This window comes from Schistocerca nitens, chromosome 6 (genome assembly GCF_023898315.1).
Source record: "Schistocerca nitens isolate TAMUIC-IGC-003100 chromosome 6, iqSchNite1.1, whole genome shotgun sequence".
In the NCBI taxonomy this organism is placed as follows: domain Eukaryota; kingdom Metazoa; phylum Arthropoda; class Insecta; order Orthoptera; family Acrididae; genus Schistocerca; species Schistocerca nitens.
Window position 1 is genome coordinate 716,348,933 of NC_064619.1, and position 25,684 is coordinate 716,374,616.

The following is a 25,684-nucleotide window of genomic DNA, read 5'->3' on the forward strand; positions in this document are numbered from 1 at the left end:
ATGGCATCACATTGCGTTAAACAGGAGTCGTTCGGGGTACAGTCATATAATTTTGCAGCTACATTCCGTAGTATATGTGGATATAGCATATAAATTGAGCGATAAATTAAAACTTAATGCCTGATGCGGAAGCATTGCTGTACGAACACCGAAAATGTAGTAAGTGATAAACTTTTTTTCCTTTCATCATTTTGTTAGAAGTGTCAACGAGAAAAAAATTTCATGAAAGTTGGAAGTTATGTGTAAAGTTTGTTGCAAGTCACTAAGGGCTCTGATTCTCAAATACTGGATGAATACAGTTTGAGTAATTTCCGCTCCGTGAGTTATTCTGCCTCAATATATATAAACGGTTTCTAAGAGCATTATTTGTCTTACTGTGTTCAACCTGTAACATAATTCTTAGTGGGTAGATTATAAAAGCATTCAAAATTTTTAAATTTGCTCATTAACTCTATGTAATACTGATTGTGAAAATTTTTGTTACTCGTGGAAGCCGTTTGATAGGCAACCAGCGATTGGGATGGGGCCATGAACCGCGTTATCCGTTTAGTCATATAGACTGTTTATCAATAGTTTTGTCATTCAGTATCAAAAGATATTTTGGATGCTAACTTTATGTGCTTCACACAGTGTTTGAACTAAAACTAAGCGTATTTCTGAAGCGACCAATACACGAGCTTTCGTACAATGCGCCACAGCCAAGATCGTCTCTGTAAGCCTAGTGTTATCCGCTGCCACCTAGTGGTCAATAGGGATAAGTTTAGTCTTATATGAAGGGACGATAGATGGCAGGAAAAGAGCAACTTCATGAAGTAGCGTTTCATCCATGTCTACAACTCGTTCCGTTGCCTAGGAAACGAGTGTTCATATCGATAAATACCGCTACTTGTCACATGTTCCGAAGTTTATGTTACGAGTATGGCTGCTGTTCTGCCAGATTCTGATAGCGAAGACGAATTACCGCCGGGATGGGAAGAAAGAACCACGGTTGACGGCAGTGTTTACTATGTGAAGTATGTCGAACTACGATCCACTTGCAGCAAAATACTTTAAAGAGTTTGATGTGTCGAAAATTTTGACAAACTAGTTTGTAATGTGTACGATTATCGCATCATTCGTAACTTTGGCACACAAAGCATGTATCAACTGCATCTTCTGATACGATTCATAAGCTATTACTTTCTTTCCGAAATAACACTTTAAAATAATCCGTGAAGCCCCATAGGAATATGTTTTATACACGTCGTATTAGATCAACTCCGATGATAAGTAGCAGAAAGAGTGAAAGATGTTTTAGTGAAGTAAAAGTATTAGTTCCATTATGAGTACCTGGCAGAGTAATATCTATTTGTTAATAACAAATTTGTGTAGATCCTATACGTATATGAAATTGGCTTTCTGATGACAATGAGAGTTATCTATCATAAAACTGTTGCAGTATTAAAGGAAAGAGAAGCATATTAATCAATGATGCCGTCTAATTTCCGTTATGCCCTTGCGTTCACTTCAAATTCATTTATTCGGATATTATCTTGGTTATCTTTCCTTCCCTAAAATTAATTCCGATGAATGCTGTGAGCTATTTAGGCCCACCTGGGTAAGTGCGCTATCTCGTGTTATATTACTGTCAACAGAGAGAGAGAATTAATCTTTATGTATGGGTGGGATCTCACATTCCAATATTTATGTGTAACGTACTGCCCTGCTACATTGTTTAGTAGTAGTAGCAGCAGCAGCTGTAGCTTTGGCTCTTGTCCCACAATCACAGGTAAAGCTGATGGTTTAGCAATTAATCTGCATGATAAACTGATAGATTATACACATAGGCCAGCTAAAATTTCCAACTCATTAAAAACGCCATTCTTTTTTTCTGTGCCAGCGGATCTGGTATTTTATCTGTGATTATAATGTTCCTGTCATCAGCAAAGACGTTTTTCTTTGTATGTGATATTGTGCAGAAAGTGATTATTGTATATGAATAATATTGGTTCTAAAGTGCTGCCCTGAGAAATTCGTATATTGTTATATTTTGGATCTGAAAAATGTTTCTAAATTAAGTTATTCCCTTTGTTGGGCTTGTATCATTTTTGCATCTTGGTAGTCACTCCTCAAATTTGCCTGTCTTATTCACCAGTTTCTCAAATGTGTGGCTACATCCCTTCCATTTCTACTTTTAGATTTAGTCTGTTCTGTCACTACCACAGCATTCTAAGATACTAGAAGGAAGGAAGATTAAAGCAGTTGGCAATGAAGTCATTAGTGGTGAAATAAAATTCACTTTTCTCTCAAGTTTCCTATGCCTGGACATTCAAATGGATGACTATCTAACCTACATAATATTTTATCCAGGAGGAAGCTGTCATGATATTTTTGGTAGGAAATTGCATTGTCTTAGGAAAGATAGTGTGATAGTTTCCGGTTATCCTACACGTTGCAGTACTGCAACAATTAAGTCATCTTGGCAGAAGACTGCAGAAAACAAGCAGTTGCCAGCTGTGACTGATAGAGGAACTGCTACATTCCTCTAGGATGAAACAGAATTTGATAACAGTAAATCAATGGTAGGTATAATAATGTAATCAGGTAATAGAGTAAAGGATTATTTGCAACAAACAAAAAGAATGTCAGTGATGAAGTTGACTGGATACGTAACTGACATTGTAATAATACATGTCAACCACAGATGCAGATGATAGGAAAACTGAAGTGTATCATAATATTGGATAGTTACAAAATAAAAACAGGGAAATGTAGATGCTGCACGCAAAACAATGAACAATCATGTTAAAAGCTTAAAGGTAAGGGACGGAAAAGAGAATTGGGGAATTGAAGCACAAAATACACATTGGGAGAGACTTGGTTCGTTTGAGCGGTTGCCAGCAGGCTCGTGCGCATGCAGAGAGCTGAATTCGCATACGAGCAGTGCCTTCTCCTGCTTCTGGCTACTTGAAGCGTTGCCATATGAGCAGTAGCAGCAAGTAGCCAGATGCTACCTGGAAAAACTTTCCCGGCGCGTCCAAGCTGCCAGATTCATGCATGTGCAGAGCAAGCTGAGCTATAGTGGGGGCAGGGTCCTTCTCCACGTGACCCATGTCTATGTTTCATGATATTGCTGGTCTCTTCGTTTACAGCTCCCACATCAAATGACAACAAAACAGATTTCTGTGGCTGGGAGCCATCAAGTGAATTAATATACATTCTCATAAACATAAAAAACCAAAATAAGTTAGTAGTTTCAATTTTCTGATTTTATATTATTTCCACATTATTAGCAATCAACCATTGATGTCTATTTTGTCAGTTTTGTAGAGAAATTTGCTTCTATTAATTTTTTCCACTGAGGCAGTTTGTTTCAAATAAACTAAGTGTTTAATTCTGCACTACTGGTTACTTTAGACTTCATTCAATTTCAAGTGCAAATTTTCGTTTACTGGGACGAATGGCATTATACCATAATAAAGAACCAAACCTGAGAATACAGTACTGGACCTCCAAGAAAATTGGTATTACAAAAACCATACATAAAAGCTGAATGTCAGGTACTTCAAAGTGAATCTGGTTATACAAATGTGCACTGTAACCTGAATTAAGCAGTTTAGTATGGTTTACGAAATCCCGATACTCTTGGAGAAGTCTCTGAGGCCCTGTTCCTGTTATGACACTGTAAGATGTCTTAATGCTTTATATGTACGAACATGCGTAAACATTGACTTGAAGCTGACGAAATAGGCAAATTCGGTCAGTAGTTTTGAACTAAATATTTTGTTTCAAATATATTGACAGCTGCAGCAGATTTTTACAAATCTGCCTTCTGTGAAACAGTGTTTTTCGATCACAAGGCACACCTTTAGTACTTCCTCTAGGCCTGAAGTTATTTCTTAATTTGTGTTTACATCTTACATTTATAGAATGCCATTCTATGCTAAATTGTTGACTTCCAGCATACCATGTTTTATTATTTTAACTCCCCACATGGCTTTATATTTATTCCTAGAGTAAAATATAAACTGTCAGTTGTACAGTTTCTTTGCCTCACTGACAACCTTGTTAATTTTTTACGCAATTTGATATAGTCATGAAATTTATTGTCCTTTATTCTGATGTAAGCTACACAAGAAACATTTCTTTTTTAATTTTTTGGAAGAAATTTGTATTCCATCGTACTAGCTTTTTGCAGTGCTGTGTAGATGTAAACTTGATTGGAAATGCTACATAACAATATTGCAGAGTAAGAATTAAAAAAAAAAAAAAAAAAAAAAAAAGTCTCTCAAAGTCACCACACAGCAAAATGTTATGGTACTTTGAGCTGCGGAGTCTAGTTTTGAAATGAATAATACGCCAAGAACTGCTTCCTTATTTGCATTCCTTATCTGGGTAGAACTGATAAAACAATTGCTCCAGGTACAACTCCCTAAGTCCTCTCAACAACATGCCACAGGGCTGCACATGGTCACGTGATGCCCCACCATGCACGAAATTCCACACAGAAACGCAACGAAAAGAGCTAACACCAAGCACAGGCTGCCTACGTCATCGTAGCTGCGCATGCACAGTACAGCCTGTTGTCTGGCGCTGTCTGGCAACTGCTCAAACGAACATTTTGTAGCTGCTAAGAAGTAATTTGGCCTATTAGGATAGGGGCAATGGGCAGGAAGCTGGTACAGAAGATATAATTTTTAGATGAAAGAATTACTGGTGCTGTAAGTCTGGTGTCAAAGACATCATAAATATTCACAAGAATATGTCATCAAAGAGAACCAATTTCATCTCAAGGGAACGAGGGACACTTGAGAAGCAATTTTAGCACTGTGATTGTAAAAGAACAAATTGAGTATAAATAAGGAAACTTGCATTGTATTTGTAGCTTTGAAGAAGACGTTTGTTAAAATGCAATGGAATAAAATCTTTTTCCTCTTAGGTTGTGTGGTGTCAACTATATGGATAAGAGGTTAATCATTTTCTTTAGGTGAAGTGGAATGGAGAAATTGGCACTGGTGAAATGGTAGAAGAGGTTAAAATCAGGAAATGTCTTAGGCTAGGTTACTCGTTTTTATAACTGATTTATAATTTATATATTGCAGATTCAGTGAGAGAAGTAGAGGATTGTCTTGACATGAGTGCTGTTTATTGTGGGCAGGAAATCAGCACAATATGGGTCATCGATAAAATGTCAGTCATCACCGAAAGCGAACAGGGATTGATTTAAGTGCTTAATGAAGTTGAATGTGTGCTAGGGCTCAAATCTAGATCTGGGCCTGTTTCTGTACTGCTTCTAGGTTGACAAAGTTTCATTTTCTCAACACCAATGGAATGATAGTTTTACATATCTAATGAGTGGCAAGAAAAAAAGAATTGTATTCATAGTACCGAAATTGTAATTTAATTGCAAGTTGGTGAAGACAATGAATTTGTCACATAAAAAGCAGCTTTCTCTCAGGATGGAGGTTGTGGTGACAGTTTGGTCTGTGATGTAACCCAAGGTCTAGGTTGGCAAGTGGCACTTCAGGTGGCAGTTGGCAAAGCAAATGAGCATGATATGACACAAATTTGAGCTTCACGAGTGAAGATCTCATATAGGTATTGAAATGTTCCTACTTTCATGTAAGTCGAGCAATTAATAAGATGGTGGTTTTTTTTTTTTTAGCAGTAAACATTTTGTTGAAGAATTTGTGTGTATCTTGTTCAGTTGGATGTGTTGTAACAACCCACTACAAATTGTACAAGAAGCTGATGTTACTTTTAGCTTGTACTTTGCTTCAAAATAATTTGTGAAGCTTTTTACAGTTGTTGATAAAAATTGTAGTAAATGGTGACGATGTTCTAACATAACTTCCGAATCTTCTGTCATCAGTGTGATTGTCATAATTGTTTCATTGCAGATAATACACAATAGGTGTTCATGTGTGAAGTATCTTTCATGCATTGTAATAAATAACCACCATCGTTTGGTAGTTTTTAATAAATTTTGACACTGTTGAATATAACTTTTCACAATACGTCAATTCTGACACACACTGTCAAGTAAATTTCTAAATATATTGGTATGTTTTATACAAACAAAATCCTGGAAAACCAACATTTTAGTACAAATTTTAATGATATCTTTCTGGAGCAATTAAGTGAGAAAATTTCTAATTTACATATTAATTAAATTTGCTCTTTTAATACTAACATTTTCATAGGTTTTTGTTTTGATGATTAATAATTTAACAGTTGTATTCGAAATGTACAGTTTGAAAATGCTATTAAAGAGAACCAATATTGTGTAAACTTTCCAGAATGATCTACAAAATCAGTTTTATGTAGAATAATGTTAAGTTGACATCCAAAAGTAAGCTTTTTCATGTATAATGACATTTGTAGACTCGTGTTTTAGTAAAATTATGAATTTAAAAAGTTAACAAAATTTACGAGGCGTTTGTTGTATTTGCTACCTATAGATTGGGATGTACATCAATCCCAGTATCAGATACTTCACTGTAGTGTGTCTTGGTTTCCCACATTGCTTTCCTATGCAAATCTTTTAACTTTCATTTCGAAAAATCCAGCACACTTGGTACTTTAATTTTTCACATTTATTCACAAAAAACTGAGTCAAACAAATTATGCTATCATTAAACCAGGATTGAGTAAATGCTGATCCTGTCATGGGAGCTGCAGTCACTTGTATAACCTTTTAACAATGCAATTAGTACTAAATTATGCAATAAATTGGAGAGAACCATCAAAGTTGCGATGTTAATTTTCTTTGTTACTTGATGATTAGTATTGAGCCTAAGCCACAAGACTATTCATTCCAGTTAAACGTATCTTGTAAATTAGTGCATGGCTGAAGTTCATTCACCTAACTGCATGTTATTGCATAGTTTAGTGGATGATTTGATAATGAACTTAGGCTTGAAACAAATCATCAAGTAATAAAGAAAATTATTATTGCAACTTTGACGGTTCTCAGCAACTTATTGCATAATTTGGTAAATCATACAGTTGTTGACATCATGCCTCCCAGAATCCTGGACATTAGTAAATGAGTGTTGACATCTTGGGTTGTCGGGTGTTCTGCCGGATATCAGCGTCGTACTTGCACGATATTTTGGTCATGTAGCTCGTAACCTTCATCAGGTGTGACCTGAGACTGCTCCTCGAGTGGACCTGGTCCAGTATTTATGCCTATGGCATCAGGTCATGCAAGTAAGACGCTGATATCCGGCAGAACACCCGACAACCCAAGATGTCATTAGATCGCCGGGAAAGCCTGAAGAGTTACATAGAGATTAGTGTTCATTTCTTTATTAAAGTTACTATATTATCAGTTTGATAACAAATGATTTCACTACCAGATTCATGTTAAAATTTGCTTGACAATTTAGACTAACACAATTAGGATGAAGGTTTTTTTATCACCCCCCCCCCCTCCCTCCCACTTGATTTTGACAAAATTACCAAGCTTTACGTGTGTATCTTAATTTATTTCTTTTTTCTTTGGGCTTCCTCTCACCAAGGCAACTAAAATATTGATTGGTGATAATTACCTTTCCAGCGAATATGTCTCCAAAATTCGATGTCACTAGGTGAAAAATATATGGATTATGTTAACAATACAGTTTTTTTATTTAACCCTATTATTATTTCGCTTCGTCAGCTATTTCATTTACAGAATAGTAAGTGTAAATAAAAGAAATGTTACAGACAGTTGATTGTTATTGAATAATACTAATGGAACTGAAAGATTACCTATGAAAAGAAGACAGTCAGGCACAACAAATTGTGTACATCTCACACCCCTATAGGTTTTTAATTCAGCTATATCTTAAGCACTGCCCATTCACTTTGTTTACTACAGCAAATATTTTTCTAACCTTTGCATGTACAATTGCTGCCATTAGAGCTTTCAAACATGGTACTTGAAGCTCTTAACAAAGCTGACTGTGTCACAGACATATTCTTAGACTTGACACTACTGACAATAAAATGCTGCTCAACACACCAAAAGCACTAGGTGCAAGAAGAATAGCAAATGATAATAATAGGCAAAAAGTTGAGATAGTTCACACTTCTCTTTGTGATATTTTTTTAGTAAACAATTGTCAGGCAAGAAACATACAAACATAAGTCTTCCTGAGAGTAATACACTGGATCCAATTACATTCTTATTATAATAGACGTGGGGAGAATTCTAGTATCTGTTGACAGCATTATCATAGTCACTGATGAAACGCCAGAACTCATAATAGAGAAGGCAAATGAAACCCTAGAGAATGTTTACAAATTGGGCTGTATGTAGTAGGCTAACATTCAACATAAAGAAAAAAAGATGGCATGGACTTCAGCATAAAGAAGGAAAACAACTTGACACATAAAGCATAGATGACAAACATATAGACTGTGTAACAAACATAAGGACAAGACAAAACAAAACAAAACAAAAGTAAAAACTGTACATTCCGAACCCGATTCTCTGGTACCAGTGTCAACATTACAACCACATTCAAATGTCCTGTTGAAACCCGGCCAAATGTGTTACTTGTGGTAGGGATGCCCACAAGGGCGATTGACCACCTCCTCCTTCCCGCTCCACCAATTACAATGACAACCATGCAGCCTCATTCCAAGAATTTCCCATGAATGGAAAAGTGCCTTATCCTGTTGCTCACAAGTTGTTGGTTACTCAGAAGTCATGCATTTTACCGTACTTAACAGTACTGTTCTTGTTACACCTAGCTCCATGAAGGACACAGTCACACAGACTTGTGACCTCAGATTCAGCACCACAGTTTTAAAATAGACCCAATGTCACTGTAGCATCCCCATCTTCTCCTCTGACTGTGTACCAGCTCACCAAATTTTCACTTCTGGCAGTTAAATCACCTGCTACATATCTGGCAGGCCAGAAAGGACAGAAGGAATACTCCCACGAAGACTTTTTACGTCTCTACAGCCAACAGGCACCTGAGTCTTCAGCTGCCAACTGCAAAGACTGCAAAAAACAAAACAGACGGTCTTCTCCTTCACCAACTCAGAGATACTCTTTGACAGTGTCCTCCTGTTGCACCCTCACCTGGCCTATCTCCGTTTAGGCAGCGCACTCCACCAACTGTTTCTATGTCCTGGAATCTGCTACCCAACCCCGTGAGAGTGCAGATACCTCTGTAGATATCATGGAGAAGGATCCTTTAGCCTCTGCACCCTGTAGCACTGAGTTTTTGAAGTCTGCCACTCGGCAGCTGCTGAGGTGACAACTTTTCATTTTTTTACCCTCCGGAGGAATTACTGCTGGTCTTGGAATCACAGTGTGCACTTGTTTTATGCCTACAGGGAATAAAATTGCTCATCCGGGATGATGATCGTAGAAGAACCATCTCACTGACCATTCGCCTGCAAGCTGTTGCAGTCCACATTTTCCTTCCTCACTTCACCTTTTCTCTTTGTACCATCTACATCTCTCAGTCATCTGGTGTCACGATGCGGGACTTCCTCCAGCTTATTGGGCAACTCCCTCACCCCTTTCAGCTGCTCGGTGACTTAAATGCACACCATCCCTTTTGGGGCTCTCCCAGGACCTGTCAGAGAGGTGCCCTCTTGGCTGACTTTCTCAGTCAACTCTACCTCATTTGCCTTAACACTTGAGCATGCACGTTCCTTTCAGACTCCACCCACACCTATTTCCATTTGGACCTTCGTTCTGCACTGCGCAGCTTGCCCAACATCTCGAGTGGTCCGTTCTCTCTAACACATACTCAAGCAATCATTTCCTGTGTGCTATCCGTTTGCTGACTGCTACCCCACCTATGTGCAGACCCAGTTGGCAGCTTTGTAAGACCGACTGGAGGCTTTACTCCTCACTGGCACCTTCGACGAACATTTCCCCAGTTGTGATCCACAAGTAAAATACCTTACAAAAATTGTTCTTATCACTGTAGAGCCTTCCATTCTGTGCACTTCACCTTTACCGTACCATGTCCCGGTCCCTTGGTGGACTGAGGCATGCTGCAATGCAATCAAGTCCCCATGTTTTTAACCATCGCCTTATAATGACAAACAGCATTTGTTATAAACAGTTGCAAGCCCAAAGTCATTGCATTCCTCAAGGTAGTGAGAAAGCTTGCTGGATTTCATTAACTATTTCTTTCAACAGTTCCACTCCCTCTTCAGTCATGTGGAATAACCTCCAACAGCTCTCTGGAGCCGAGGTCTATTTCCCAGTATCCGGCCTGACCACAGCAGATGATGTCATAGTGGGTCCTATTGCTATCTCCAACACCTTGGGCCACTATTTTGTGGAGGTTTCGAGCTCCACCCACTATCATCCTGCCTTCCTCGATTGGAAACGAGTGGAGGAAGCTTGGCTGATAACCCTCACTTCTCAGAATTGTGAATGTTACAACGCTGCATTTACTGTGCGGGAGTTAGATCATGCTCTCACTTCCTCCCAAACTTCCACCCCAGGGCCGGATGGTGTTCACATTCAGTTGTTGCATCACTTTTCTTTTAAGGGCAAGCACTTCCTCCTTCATACGTACAATCATATCTAGGCAGATGGCACATTTCCCAGATGCTCGCATGAAACCACTGCTATACCCATACCTAAGCCTGGTAAGGACAAACACCTTCCTTCTAGCTACTGCCCCCTTTCTCTCACCAGCTGTGTTTGCAAGGTGATGGATCATACGATTCATGCCTGGCTGGTATGGTGACTTGAGTCTCGTAATCTACTAACCACTGCACAGTGTGGAATTTGAGTGTACTATTCCACTGTTGGCCATCTCATCACTTTGTTAACCCATGTCATGAACAGTTTTCTGTGGAAATACCAGACTGTGGCAATGTTTTTTGATGTGGAGAAAGCCTAAGATCTCTGTTGAAGGACTGGCATCCTCCATATTCTACAGGTGGGACTTCCGAAGCCACCTACCCCATTTCCTTCAGGAATTGTTAAAATACTGAGTTTTCAAGGTACGTATGAGTTCTGCCTTCTCGAACACCGTCACCCAGGAAAAGTGTGTGCCCCTCAGGATTACGTTCTGAGCACCATCCTCTTTGCTATCGCCGCTAACCCTGTTATGGTCCGTCACCTGCTAGGCATCTCCAGTTCCCTTTTCATTGACGATTTTGTGAGCTCTTACAGTTCTTCATGGCTGTCTCCATGGGCAGTGTCTTCAGGGGTGTCTCGATCGTCTTTGCTCGTTGAGTGTTGGCAATGGTTTTTCCTTTTCCCCTGACAAAACCATTTATATGAATTTGTGGTGGCACAATGGGTTTCTCTCACTGTCTTTACTTCTTGGGCCTGTCGCTCTTCCATTCACTGAAACTACAAAATTCCTGGGGCTCATGCACGATAGGAAACTTTCTTGGTCCACCCATGTGTGTTACCCAACCACCAGCTGTACACTGTCCCTCAATGTCTTATGTGTCCTCAGCGGTATTTCCTGGGGAGCGGATCGGACCACCCTCTTCCTTTTGTACTGATGCCTTGTCCTTTCAAGAATAGATTATGGGGGTTTCATTTATGCGCCTGCACATCCACTGATCCCACGCCATCTAAATATAGTCCATCGTGGCATCCGTTTGGCCACTGCCACCTTTTACACTAGCCCGGTTCAGAGTCTGTATGCAGAAGCTTCTGAACTACCGTTGTCATACCGATGTGATGTTCTCCTCAGCAGATATGCATGCCTTTTGTGTGCCATGGCTGGACACCCATCCTACACCTCCTCCTTCAATGACTCCTTTGACTGCCAGTATGTCATCTCTGTTACTTCCTGGAGTTCACTTCCAACTACAGCACCAGCAGCTCAAATTCACACCACCTGCCACTTTCCTGATGGATGTGAGCCCTTCACCACCTTGGCTTTGTGCAGCAGCCCATGTTCGTCTTGGACTTCATTCACTCCCTAAGGACACTACTCCAAATTCTATCTATTGCCATAGGTTTCTTGTCCATCATATGGAACTTAGCAGTAGTACCTTTGTGTACACTGATGGCTCTCAGACTGACCGTGGTGTTAGATGTGCCTTTATCATTGGCCCTGACTATTTTCGGTATCAGCTTCCTTAACACAGCTCTGTATTTACAGCAGAACTCTTTGCCCTGTATCAGGCCACACAATACATCCAGCGACTCTTAGTGCCATTCAGAGCTTGTATGTGCTGTACACAGTCCATCCCTTAGTGCAACAAAGCTTCCACTTGTTCCCTCCTGATGGAGCCACAGTGATATTTATGTGGGTCCCTGGTCATGTCTGTCTGACGGGAAACGAAGCTGCTGACACTGCTGCCAAGGCTGCAGCCCTCCTATCTCGTCCCACTAGTTCTTCCATTTCTTCCCATGATCTCGGTGTTGCCGACTGTCATCAGGTGGTGTCCATTTGGCATCACCACTGGTCTTCCCTTCACGGGAACGAGCTCCTGGGAATTAAACCTCTCCCAACTGTCCTCTTGCAATGAGGTGATCATTTTAGCTAGGTTGCATATTGGGCACTGTTGTTTTAGCCATCACCATTTGTTAAGTGGTAATTCCCAACAAGCCGGCCGGTGTGGCTGAGCGGTTCTAGGCACTTCAGTCTGGAACCGCGCGACCGCTACGGTCGCAGGTTCGAATCCTGCCTTGGGCATGGATGTGTGTGATGTCCTTAGGTTAGTTAGGTTTAAGTAGTTCTAAGGGACTGATGACCTTAGATGTTAAGTCCCATAGTGCTCAGAGCCATTTGAACCATTCGAATCCCCAACACTAGTTCCTGACTGAATGCCCTTTTTTTAACCACTATTCTAATTTATGTTTGCCGTCTGAGTTATCGGCTGTTTTAGTGAATGACATACAGGCTGTCGACAGTGTTTTACTTTTTATCCATCATAGCTGTATGGTAAAGGACGTTTAATCATTAGTTCACGACCTCCGCTGTCTCAATGGTGTATGTTATGGACCTTTATCAAAGAGGAAGCCCTTGTTTTTAGCTTCTTTCCTTCTGTCAATTGGGCTTAACATGTAATCGCTTTTTACTCCTTTTTTATCTTAGTGTTCTAAGGTTCTGATATGGACGCATATCACCTTAGTTGTTTTTTTTTTACAACCTCCCCCCCCCCCCAAAAAAAAAAAAACAAAAAAGAACAAACATAACATTTTTAAGAATGATTTTCACTGTCAGTTAATATGGAATGAACACACAAAGTTACAAGCAAAAATAATGTCATCAGCATGTAATGCTCTGAGAATGTCAGTGTGTATGTAACAGCCAATGTCTTGTGGTGACATATTATTCCTATGTCCACTCAATTCTTATTTATGTAGGTATGGGATTCTTTTTTGAGGGTCAAAGTCTCAAAACATGGAAGCATTTTTCAAACTGCAGAAAAGACCATAATAATAATAACTGAAGTTAGCAGGCAGGCTCATCATAAAGAATTAAGAATCTTAGTATGCATTAAGCAAGTGCATCTACTAATCTGTTGTGCATATGAAGGAAGACATAAATAAGTAAGTGATTCCACTAATAGTTCTGTACCTAATCACAGAACAGGACCCAGTTTGGACCCACATTTACCAAGGAAAAATGAAGAACAACTTGAAATAATGTTTCCTATCATGGAATAAAATTATATGAGATTACAATGAAATGAACACCCTTAGCTGCTTACAGGCGTTGACATATGTCAACGGGGACAGATGAAAATGTGTGCCCTGACTGGGACTCGAACCCGGGATCTCCTGCTTACATGGCAGATGCTCTATCCATCTGAGCCACCGAGGACACAGAGGAAAGCGCGACTGCAGGGATTTATCTCTGGCACACCTCCCGCGAAACCCACATTCTCAACGTATTGTCCCGCACTACATTCGTAGTGCTCCCGCCCATTATACTCATTACTCGCGGCGTGTTGCCGATTCCCGTAAGAGTTCGGGCATTGTTTGTGCATTCGCACTGAACATGTCCGAAAGAACAGATACTATCTTAGTAAATATATAATTAAGGCTCACCGGCCACTTGACCATCTTCTTCTTCTGTGCAAATGCACAAACAATGCCCGAACTCTTACGGGAATCGGCAACGCGCCGCAAGTAATGAGTATAATTGGTGGGGCCACTACGAATGTAGTGCGGGACAATACGTTGAGAATGTGGGTTTCGCAGGAGGCGTGCCAGAGATAAATCCCTGCAGTCGCACTATCCTCTGTGTCCTCGGTGGCTCAGATGGATAGAGCATCTGCCATGTAAGCAGGAGATCCCGGGTTCGAGTCCCGGTCGGGGCACACATTTTCATCTGTCCCCGTTGACGTATGTCAATGCCTGTAAGCAGCTAAGGGTGTTCATTTCATTGTAATTTCATTCTAACGAGCTGCTTGGTCACCGATGGTATATGTTCTTTCGGACATGTCTGAAAGAACAGATACCATCTTAGTAAATATAAAATTATATGATACATTTCCCTAGAAGATTTGTTATCGTCGTCGGCTGATACCCATATCCAAGTTTTCATTTCTCTCCTGAGATTTCCTTTGTCACGGTTCAGGCGTGGAAGTGTTATTGATGGCTTAGCAATCCAATCCTAGCGTGGAACAGCAGCCACAGACATTACAACTGATGGAAGGTGGAGGACATGGCTGAGCCTGGAGAAGTTTACGTCTCCGACGTTTGTCATTCTCCATTCTTCGACGTTCCAGCTCAAAGTTTTGAAGAGCATTTGAGGTAACTGAGCACCAGCGACTTCGATCTTCTGCTATTGTGGACTAGTTACTCGGATCGATGTTAAAGTTTTTCAGATTTTTCTTGTACTGATCCTTATAACGTTTGAGAGGGGCACCTCGTGGCCTTTTACCTGTGCTGACTTCGCTGTACAGCATTTGGCGTGGAAGTCTATCATTTTTCATCCGCTGGACATTTCCGACCCATCTGAATTGATGCCCAATGATAAGAGCTTGCATGCTACACATTTTTGCTTTCTTAAGAACAGCCATGTTGGATATGAAGTCATCCCATTTCAGGTTCATGATATATCTTAGCTTCTGTGGGTTGAAGCGTTCTAGTTTCTTCAGATCACAGCAATATAACGTCCAGGTTTCGCAACCATATAGCAGGGTGGAAATGACTACAGCTTTGTACACCATCAGTTTGGTGTACAGTGTTAGGTCTTTATTCAGGAAGACACGCCTTGTAATACATCCAAATGCTACATGGGCAGCACATGATCTATTCTCCACATATTTTCGAGATGAGCAGTTAGATGACAGTATGCTTCTACATCTACATCTACATCCATACTCCGCAAGCTACCTGACGGTGTGTGGTGGAGGGTACCTTGAATACCTCTATCGGTTCTCCCTTCTATTCCAGTCTTGTTCGTTGAAAGAAGGATTGTCGGTATGCTTTTGTGTGGGCTCTAATCTTTCTGATTTTATCCTCATGGTCCCTTCGCAAGATATACGTAGGAGGGAGCAATATACTGCTTGACTCTTCGGTGAAGGTATGTTCTCGAAACTTTAACAAAAGCCTGTACCGAGCTACTGAGCGTCTCTCCTGCAGAGTCTTCCACTGGAGTTTATCTATCATCTCCGTAACGCTTTCGCGATTACTAAATGATCCTGTAACGAAGTCCGCTGCTCTCCGTTGGATCTTCTCTATCTCTTCTATCAACCCTATATGGTACGGATCCCACACTGCTGAGCAGTATTCAAGCAGCGGGCGAACAAGCGTACTGTAACCTACTTCCTTTGTTTTCGGATTGCATTCCCTTAGGATTCTTCCAATGAATCTCAGTCTGGCATCTGCTTTACCAACGATCAACTTTATATGATCGTTCCATTTTAAATCACTCCTAATGCGTACTCCCAGATAATTTATGGAATTAACTGCTTCCAGTTGCTGACCTGCTATATTGTAGCTAAATGATAAGGGATCTATCTTTCTATGTATTCGCAGCACATTACACTTGTCTACATTGAGATTCAATTCCCATTCCCTGCACCATGCGTCAATTCGTTTCAGATCCTCCTGCATTTCAGTACAGTTTACCATTGTTACAACCTCTCGATATACCACAGCATCATCTACAAAAAGCCTCAGTGAACTTTCGATGTCATCCACAAGGTCATTTATGTATATTGTGAATAGCAGCAGTCCTACGACACTCCCCTGTGGCACACCTGAAATCACTCTTACTTCGGAAGACTTCTCTCCATTGAGAATGACATGCTGCGTTCTGTTATCAAGGAACTCTTCAATCCAATCACACAATTGGTCTGATAGTCCATATGCTCTTACTTTGTTCATTAAACGACTGTCGGGAACTGTATCGAATGCCTTGCGGAAGTCAAGAAACACGGCATCTACCTGTGAACCCGTGTCTATGGCCCTCTGAGCCTCGTGGACTAATAGCGCGAGGTGGGTTTCACACGACCGTCTTTTTCGAAACCCATGCTGATTCCTACAGAGTAGATTTCTAGTCTCCAGAAAAGTCATTATACTCGAACAAATACTCGAACATAAAACGTGTTCCATAATGCTACAACTGATCGACGTTAGAGAAATAGGTCTCTAGTTCTGCACATCTGTTCGACGTCCCTTCTTGAAAACGGGGATGATCTGTGCCCTTTTCCAATCCTTTGGAACGCTACGCTCTTCTAGAGACCTACGGTACACCGCTGCCAGAAGGGGGGCAAGTTCCTTCGCGTACTCTGTGTAAAATCGAACTGGTATCCCATCAGGTCCATCGGCCTTTCCTCTTTTGAGCGATTGTAATTGTTTCTCTATCCCTCTGTCGTCTATTTCGATATCTACCATTTTGTCATCTGTTCAACAATCTAGAGAAGGAACTATAGTGGAAGAAGACATTTAGTATTTCGGCCTTTAGTCTGTCATCCTCTGTTTCAGTACCAATTTGGTCACAGAGTGTTTGGACATTTTGTTTTGATCCACCTACCGCTTTGACATAATACCAAAATTTCTTAGGATTTTCTGCCAAGTCAGTACATAGAACTTTACTTTCGAATTCATTGAACGCCTCTCGCATAGCCCTCCTCACACTACATTTCGTTTCGCGTAATTTTTATTTGTCTGCAAGGCTTTGGCTATGTTTATGTTTGCTGTGAAATTCCTTTTGCTTCCACAGCAGTTTTCTAACTCGGTTGTTGTACCACAGTGGCTCTTTTCCATCTCTTACGATCTTGCTAGGCACATACTCATCTAACACATATTGTACGATGGTTTTGAACTTTGTCCACTGATCCTCAACACTATCTGTACTCGAGACAAAACTTTCGTGTTGAGCCATCAAGTACTCTGAAATCTGCTTTTTGTCACTTCTGCTAAACAGAAAAATTTTCCTACCTTTTTTAATATTTCTATTTACGGCTGAGATCGTCGATGCAGTAACCGCTTTATGATCGCTGATTCCCTGTTCTGTGTTAACTGTTTCAAATAGTTCGGGTCTGTTTCTCACCAGGTCTAATATGTTATTGCCATGAGTCGGGTCTCTGTTTAACTGCTCAAGGTAGTTTTCAGATAAAGTACTTAAAAAAATTTCACTGGATTCTTTGCCCCTGCCACCCGTTATGAACGTTTGAGTTTCCCAGTCTATATCCAGCAAATTAAAATTTCCACCCAGAACTATAACATGGTGGGGAAATCTACTCGAAATATTTTCCAAATTATCCTTCAGGTGCTCAGCCACAACAGCTGCTGAGCCAGGGGGCCTATAGAGACATCCAATTACCATGTCTGAGCCTGCTTTAACTGTGTCCTTCACCCAAATCATTTCACATTTCGGATCTCCGTCAATTTCCTTCGATACTATTGCACTTCTTATCGCTATAAATACACCTCCCCCTTCACTGTTCAGCCTGTCTCTGCGGTATACATTCCAATCTGAGTTTAGGATTTCATTACTGTTTACGTCTGGTTTCAGCCAACTTTCTGTCCCTAGTACTATATGGGCATTGTGACCGTTTATTAATGAGAGCAGTTCTGGGACCTTTCTATAGACGCTCGTGCAGTTTACTATTAGCACATTAATATTGTTATTCCCTGTTGCATCGCGTCTCAGGAGGCGTCTTGTCGGACCTAGGGGGGGAATCCTCTAACCTAAAAAACCCCCATGTGCACTCACACATACTCCGTTACGCTTGTAGCTGCTTCCTGCGTGTAGTGCATGCCTGACCTATTCAGGGGGACCCTACATTTCTCCACCCGATAGCGGAGGTAGAGAAATTTGCACCCCAGATCTCTGCAGAATCGTCTGAGCCTCTGGTTTAAGCCTTCTACTCGGCTCCAAACCAGAGGACCGCGACCGGTTCTGGGAACGATACTACAAATAGTTAGCTCAGATTCCACCCCGCGAGCGAGGCTTTCCGCCTTCACCAATTTCGCCAACCGCCTGTACGAACTGAGGATGACCTCTGAACCCAGACGGCAGGAGTCATTGGTGCCGAGATGAGCAACAATTTGCAGTCGGGTGCACCCAGTGCTCTCTATCGCCGCCGGCAGGGTCTCCTCCACATCTCGGATGAGGCCCCCCGGCAAGCAGACAGAGTGAACACTGGCTTTCTTCCCCGACGTTTCTGCTATTTCCCTAAGGGGCTCCATCATCCGCCTAATGTTGGAGCTCCCAATAACTAATAAACCCCTCCCCCCGTGTGTCTGCTCGGACCTTGCTGAAGGAGCGGCCACATGTCTACTCACAGGCAGAGTGGGCGACGCCACACGGCCAGCCTCCACATTGACCCTCCGCCTCGTGCGCCGCCAACGCCGCTGAACCCGCCACTCCCCTTGGGGAGAGGGTGGCCCAACCGCACCCGGTACCCACGAAGATGTCTCAACGGCAGGGACAGTGGGTGAAGTATGTAACACCTGGGGTGTTCCATGCGACGCACCAGACTCCCCACTGCCACTACACTCCGAGGCAGCAGCCTGAAGACGGCTGACTGCGGCCATCAACACGTTCAGCTGTTCGCGAACAATTGCCAGCTCCTCCTGCGTCCGTACACAGCAGTCACACATTCTATCCATCGTAAGAAATCAATTTACTGTAGAGAGTTAATCAACTTTTAACTAGACTGCTAATTCACTAAAGGCGGCTGATAGTTGACTAAACTGTGGTTGCTAGACACTTCTTGTAGAAAACAATGAAAATAGCACTACCTGTCTCTGGACTGTATTGAAAACAAACACTAGCACTACTGGCACTATGGCTGACTAAAGGGACTCTCTCTGACTGTATTCAAAACAAACACGAAATCCATGGAACACTATTACTACCACTCGACAATTAAAGCTTCCTAAAAGCAAAAACACATGGAAGAAGAAGTGACAAATGAGAATAATACAGTTAATACTTAAATTAACGTAGCTCGCTGCACAGCAGACGCGAAGCAGACGGCAGTTACTACGACACTTCCTAGGTAGAGGAAATGGTCCACTTGTTCCAGGGGTGTATCATTATGGATATGCTGAAATCAGGAACGGAGGAGCCAGGAGTTGGCTGCGCCATCACCTTTGTCTTTGGAATATTGATGGAGAGACCTGCTGAAGGAATCAACTGGCGGCTACAACTCTGCAGGTGAATGAGCTGGAGAAGCATTGTCATCAGCATACTGCAGCTCTCTGTCACACTAGTGGTACTGGTTATAAACATCTGTTTAAAAAGGACCAAGTGTAGGAGTTAATAATAGAAGAGGACAGTTATGATACCCTGTCATCTTACAATACTTGATCACAATGTATTTTTTTTTTTTTTTTTTTACAGTACAATCATGTCCTATACTAAAGCCTTATTGTTCTCCTGAGCTCAGCATCTCACTCATGGGTTAGGAGGAGAATGAGGATGGAGAAGGGAGGGAGGGAGGGAGGGAGGTGGGTGGGTGGGTGGGTGGGTGGGTGGGTACTCAGTTTTCCAGATGGAGTGAAGCAAGGACCTGGGGTGTGGTAACATGTTTATAGTTGTGGGGACAGTTTTGTGGATGGACTGAAAGGAGTACGAAGGTCTTAGCTACATGTTTGTGGTCATGAAGTTACCAGTGCATGTTCATAGCGTGTGAGCAGTGATAGTGCAGAGAGACACAAAGAAACAAAGAAAAACTATTTTTTATATTGTAAATAGAGTAAGGAAAGTTCTGGCAGAATGTAAATAATTTAGAAGTGAAGGAGATCACTCACCAAATCACCAAATAGCAGAAACATTGACTTGTTGATAGGCACACACAAAAGGGACTGAAAACTTTGCTAGCTTTTGGAAGAAATCCTTTGACGAGCTCCACACTGTGGCCAAAAACAAATTTGACCACCTAGTAGCACAATATGCAGTTGAGCACATGTTCAACTTCAGTGGCTGCATCAAAAGCTGTGTTTTGTGTTGTGGCCTAGAGAGTCATGCCACTTAACGTGCCCCAGATAGCAATAATAAATGAACTTTATTTTACTCATAAATGGAACACAACAAAACAGTCATTTGGACTCCAATCAACACTGCTTATTTCCTATCCACTGATGTACCTCTGAAGGCGTCATGACAAGGGTGATGTCAGTGCAACCATATCAGTGGAAAGTGGTAGGGCTTGAGGACAGTCCAGAAGATAGGTCCCAGTGAAGCAGAAGCTCATAGCTCATCGGAGGTAGTGTGGCTACTGCAGAGAGATGGGCTCCATCGGCTGGGCCGAGGACATGTCTGTCATAATCCGGGAGTGTGACTGAGTTGTGCACTAGCAAGCTGTGGGTGCCACTGATGTCGGGCCGAAAATGGAAATCTTGGAGAAGACACAGACTAGGAATGTACCTTGGAATGGAGGTATCAGTGGCCAGTATGCTGAACACAAATGACAAGTGGAGTGAAGATTTGGACACAACTTGTAGCAAAGACCTGAGCTGTTCTGGGCAAAGGGAGCTCCGATTCACGGATAGGCAAAATATGATCAACACTTTCCCAGAGAAACTCACAATGTGAACTGGCCCTGGTCAGCTACGTGGCGTCCGTTACAGCTGCCTGGTGGAAAAATCCCACTGTTGTGATTGGGAGGCACGTGATCTGTGGTAGAATAATTGATGCCCACGATGACAGCACTAATTGTAGGGCCTCTAGCAGTGAAGATGTTTCTATGTGTTACCGTGGTGGGTGTGGGAGGTGCAGTTGACAACAGAAGTGGTGTACTTATGTTATGGTTGTACTGTTTATCCTGCATCTCCATAGTAGGTATTGCTAGCAGCCTGGAGGGGCAGCAGCCTGTAGTACAGACTTTTGTTGCATACTGGCGGATCCCAGGGGATATAATACCCCTTTTACCTTAAAAAGAGGTGGAAAAGCCATCTCGAAGGTGAAGGGGCTGCCAGTGGGAGAAGATGCCATGTGATCAGTGGGGCAGAAGCACCATCAGCAAGCTTTGGCGACCAATGAGGGGACAATGCTTAATCAATGGTGGCAACCCAAGACACACCAATGCTGGCTAGACTTCCAGTATGGCACTGATGTGGACAACTCGAAAGGCTGTCATGTTTGGGGATCTGGAAACAACAGACAGGCAGGGTGCTCATCGTTGAGGAAGGGAAAGCAGCTGTCTGGAGGCTGTGATGGAGACACAACCAGGTGCGGCCCAGGGTTTTACATCACACCTTCCAAGAATATCCCATCAAATGCCACTGGAAAATGATAGTACAGGAGCACGATGACTCGACCAAGAGTGATATGGCAGAGGTGACAACATAGGAAAGGGAGAAGGAAGTGAAGCAAAAAAGTGACATTAATGTCGAGAAGGCTGGCGGTGGCAGTGGTGGCCAACAACTCGTATCCTGCCAGTGATGTCTAGGAGCAATGGACAAAAAGGCGTTTCTACAGGTGCCCAACTTGACACCGTTGCAGTGACAGGGATGGCTATGAAGAAGCCTGGAGCAGCAAGGCTGGCTGCAGCTGGAAACACGGTGGTAGTGCCAGTGACTAGAGACTCATTTGAACCTGCAAACAGCATCAGGGACACCAGAGGAGAAAGCATCGCTTCAGGTCCCTACATGACACCAGTGCAGCAACAAGGATGGCTGCGGAGGAGCTGGTTGCATCATGCGACAGGCGGGTGGGGTGCTGGCAGAAACTGATAGGATCAACTGAAAGTAACAGACTGGTGGTGCTCGCTAGCTGTTGATGCACTGGTGGGATGTCAGCAGGTTGATGATGGGCTTGGCTTGAAGCGGCAGCAGTGCCATCCTGTAATAGCAGCAACTGCACCGATATGTCAAAGGCGGTGAGGCCATACTGAAATGGGACCTGATATTATGCTGAGAGAGAGAGAAAGAGAGAGAGAATTTTTGCATCTGCCATAATCCTCCTAGCCTTAGTCTCCATAAACCCACTGGCCCCACACCCGCTATTCAACACTTTCCCCTTTCTCTGTACTGTCTCCTCTTCCCAATCCACACCTCCAAATCATGTTCATTATATGATGCACCACACTAGTTCTGATTATGTGTATCAAATGTCTAGCTCATGCACCTGTCGTCCCTCTCTCCCACATTACTCGCCAGCACATCTGCTGCCTCTCTCAGAGCTGCTAGCTATCCATCCCCAACCCCTCTAACTGCTTCCCACCTTTTTCTCCTTCTACCCATTGCTCTTGACACAATCCTGACACCAGTCCACCTGCCTAAATTCCTTCATGGCAGAGTGTGTGTGTGGGTGTGTGTGTGTGTGTGTGTGTGTGTGTGTGTGTGTGTGTGTTTTTTTAGTTATCTTGTTCAAATTGTGTATAAACAAAAGAACGCTGTATAACAGACCAACTTGAGGCAGTGGGGTCATTAAGACTCTGACCTTATATTTGAGAGAATGGAATTTACTCTGTGTAGTCATTCTGATGTAGGTTTTCTGTGGTTTTTTAAATAATTTCAGCCAAATGCCAAGATGGTTCATTCAGAAGCGCTATGGCCATCCAACTGTCATGTCCTCATCCAGATATATTCTATGTATGTGTACATTTCAGCTAGTTATTTTCGTTGTTTTATGATGACAAATTCTATATCATCATCAGATGATACGCGGATGAATAAATAAATATTTCCATCTCTTAGTGTATATTCTCATTATTGCTAAAAGCTAAATATTGTGCTAATAAAAAGAAAAGGAAAGTGCTCTTTTTGTAATTTAATAGGCTGTAACTGGGAAGATACTAGTAAATTGTCACCATAGAATAGAATTCTCAAAACTGAAAAAATTTGGAGTCTTAGTCCCCTTGCTGGATGATCAAAACAGCTTTATGGAATGAAGTAATCAATGTTTGAAGAAGCAAAATGAAATTATGTGTGATATGAGGCCACTTCACAGTACAAACATTATAACTTTTAAGTATTGTTTAATAAGTGTTTTGAAGTGTTCTTTACTTTTTCTAAATACAGTTGAGCTCTTAATTATTTGACCCCTTCATATATACCCAAGTATTTCCTCTGCAGCAGTGTGTGCAATGTATTGAAACTTTCTGGCAGATTAAAATTGTGTGTCAGACTGGTACTTGAACCCAGAACTGTGCCTTTCATGACTTACTGACTGAACTATCCAGGAATGAGTTGTGACCTGCTTTTACAGCTTGTCCTGCAAGTACCTCTCTTTTACTTTCTAGGCTTCTTAGATGCTCTCCTGCATACTTTGCTGGATTAATATTATCGGTAATAAAAGGATAACTGCCTGGTTAGTGATTGTTTTTTGAATGAACTTTTTACTCGGTAGCAAACTACATGGCGTTTTTAAACTTCTGTGAAGTCTGAAACTAATAGAACAGTATTGTCTCTGTAGCTGTTAAAACCAGCATGCTACCCAAATGTTTGGTGGTTCATTCTTATCTCACAGAAGAACATTGTTGACAGTTGGTGTCTTTGATCTGTATATAAGGTATTCCTCCCATATTCTCTCCACAATAAATAATTAAATTAAATAAAATATTGAAAAATGGAAATTCAGTTCTTGTTCTCTCAATATGTGAGATCTTTGACCCCCCCTCTCTCTGACATTGGAAATGTAAAGGTCTGTCTAATGTCCTTTACCTTGCAAAATCCTGTTTCTTCCCTTGTATGTTTTTGAACTTTTCAAACCGAAGAACTACTTCGGTGACATTATCATATTGGTGTGACATATCATAAAGAGTCACAAAGAAGTGTTCAGTTTTGAGAGCTCAGTTTTTGTAACTTCCCGTTTGAAATTCTGTGGCTGACTTCAATTTTCTGGTAGAATCCACCAACAGCTTTGATGTTGAGGTTTGGCTGGAATGTAATTTCCAGGAATAATCTCAGATACATCATTTCTGAGAAAGAATGCAAATACAGCATGCCTGACATGCAGAATATTGTATCAACTCATTTTATTAGCAATCTACTTTCCTGATAATGCTTAGCACAAATAGGTGGAACATGTCTGGTTGAAAACAAAATAAATCTTCTGTCTTCATTCTTACATACATGATAAATATTGTGCACTTAAGATATTGTTGTTTTATTGTGTTTGGATTGATTTTGTAATATAATTTTTTCATGCAGCCATGCAACAAAAGGAACACAATGGACACACCCAAGGACAGGAAAGAAGAAAGTTGTGTCAGGAGGTTAGTGTCTCTGTTTTCATCATGTTGTGGAAAAATGTGTTGCAGTAATCTTGTATTGTGCTAGTCAAGAAAGAATGTCATTTTCTTTATTGCTCTCTTCACTTATACTATGCTTACTGCAGTTTTTTTCAGTTCTTACTCTTCCACATTTTTGTGTAAGACATACAGGTATTCCATTATTATCTGTCATCTTCTGCTTATGTAATATTCTTTATGCTTATCCTTTTAATCATAATAGCCTGAAATTGTTGTATTGATTTCTCTGCACATTCTTGACAGTACTTCATTGCTTGGAATCAGAAATTGGAGATATTTCTTTTTCGTAGGTCCCAAGGACGGATTTCGTTCTGAGTTTTACTTCAGTTATTACTTCTGGTATTCCTTAAGTGTTTGCATGGTTTAAAGTGTTTCTCAACTCTTCAGAATTATGCTTCATACTTACGTACTTCACTACTGCCAAAAGCGAATCATTACAATGTTTCAGAAATGCACAATGTTTTCATCATGCTATATGTTGTCATGTTGTTGCAGCTTCTGATACTCTTAACTATTTATTGCTCTTGTGAAGTAATATGTTGTACTAAATGAACATCTTTATACAAAGTAGTTCATTTTGTTTACATGGTGTGTATGATTGAAATACTGTGATAAGACTTGTTTTCCATAATCTACAATTAACAATAATCAAGTGTAAACATGTGACAATAAATTGATTAACAGTTGTGATTACGTTGTTAGTGTCCCTTGTACCTCAGTGTGATTAGTTCACCATTTATATAAAGGATGTAGCAAGTAGATACATAGCTATCTCAGGCTGTTTATAGATGGTGCAGTTCTGTATCACAATATATCATTAGAAATGTGTTAAAAGATGCAGGAAGATCCCAATTTCATCAGTGCTTGGCACAGAAGGTTAGTTGCCGACCCTCAACAACAAATAAGTGTAATGTATTACATGTAAACAAACATAAAGCCCAACACTGTTAGTTTATGCAATTGACAAGTAGTCTCTGAAATCAGTGACATTTGTCAAGTATTGGGTAGTATCTGTCCTGAGTCTTTTGAAGGGGAATATCTACATAAATGTAGCCAGGTGGAGGGGCAGATGCCGAATTAGGATTTATGGGAAGAACCC

General features: G+C 41.3%; 1 protein-coding gene across 2 annotated transcripts in view; it reads left to right on the top strand.

Moving 5' to 3' along the window:
* The first annotated feature begins 825 nt into the window (after positions 1-825).
* The window catches only part of LOC126262679 (WW domain-containing oxidoreductase), a 196,519-nt gene continuing 171,660 nt past the window's right edge, over positions 826-25,684 (top strand). The window contains exons 1-3 of one of the 2 annotated variants that reach the window (XM_049959454.1): positions 896-1,013; positions 19,414-19,544; positions 24,485-24,549. In XM_049959454.1, the coding sequence (XP_049815411.1) occupies positions 19,426-19,544; positions 24,485-24,549 (184 nt within the window). In that variant the 5' untranslated portion in view covers positions 896-1,013; positions 19,414-19,425. Of the gene's footprint in view, positions 1,014-19,413; positions 19,545-24,484; positions 24,550-25,684 lie in introns of both variants that reach the window. The other variant, XM_049959455.1, reaches the window with a different exon arrangement.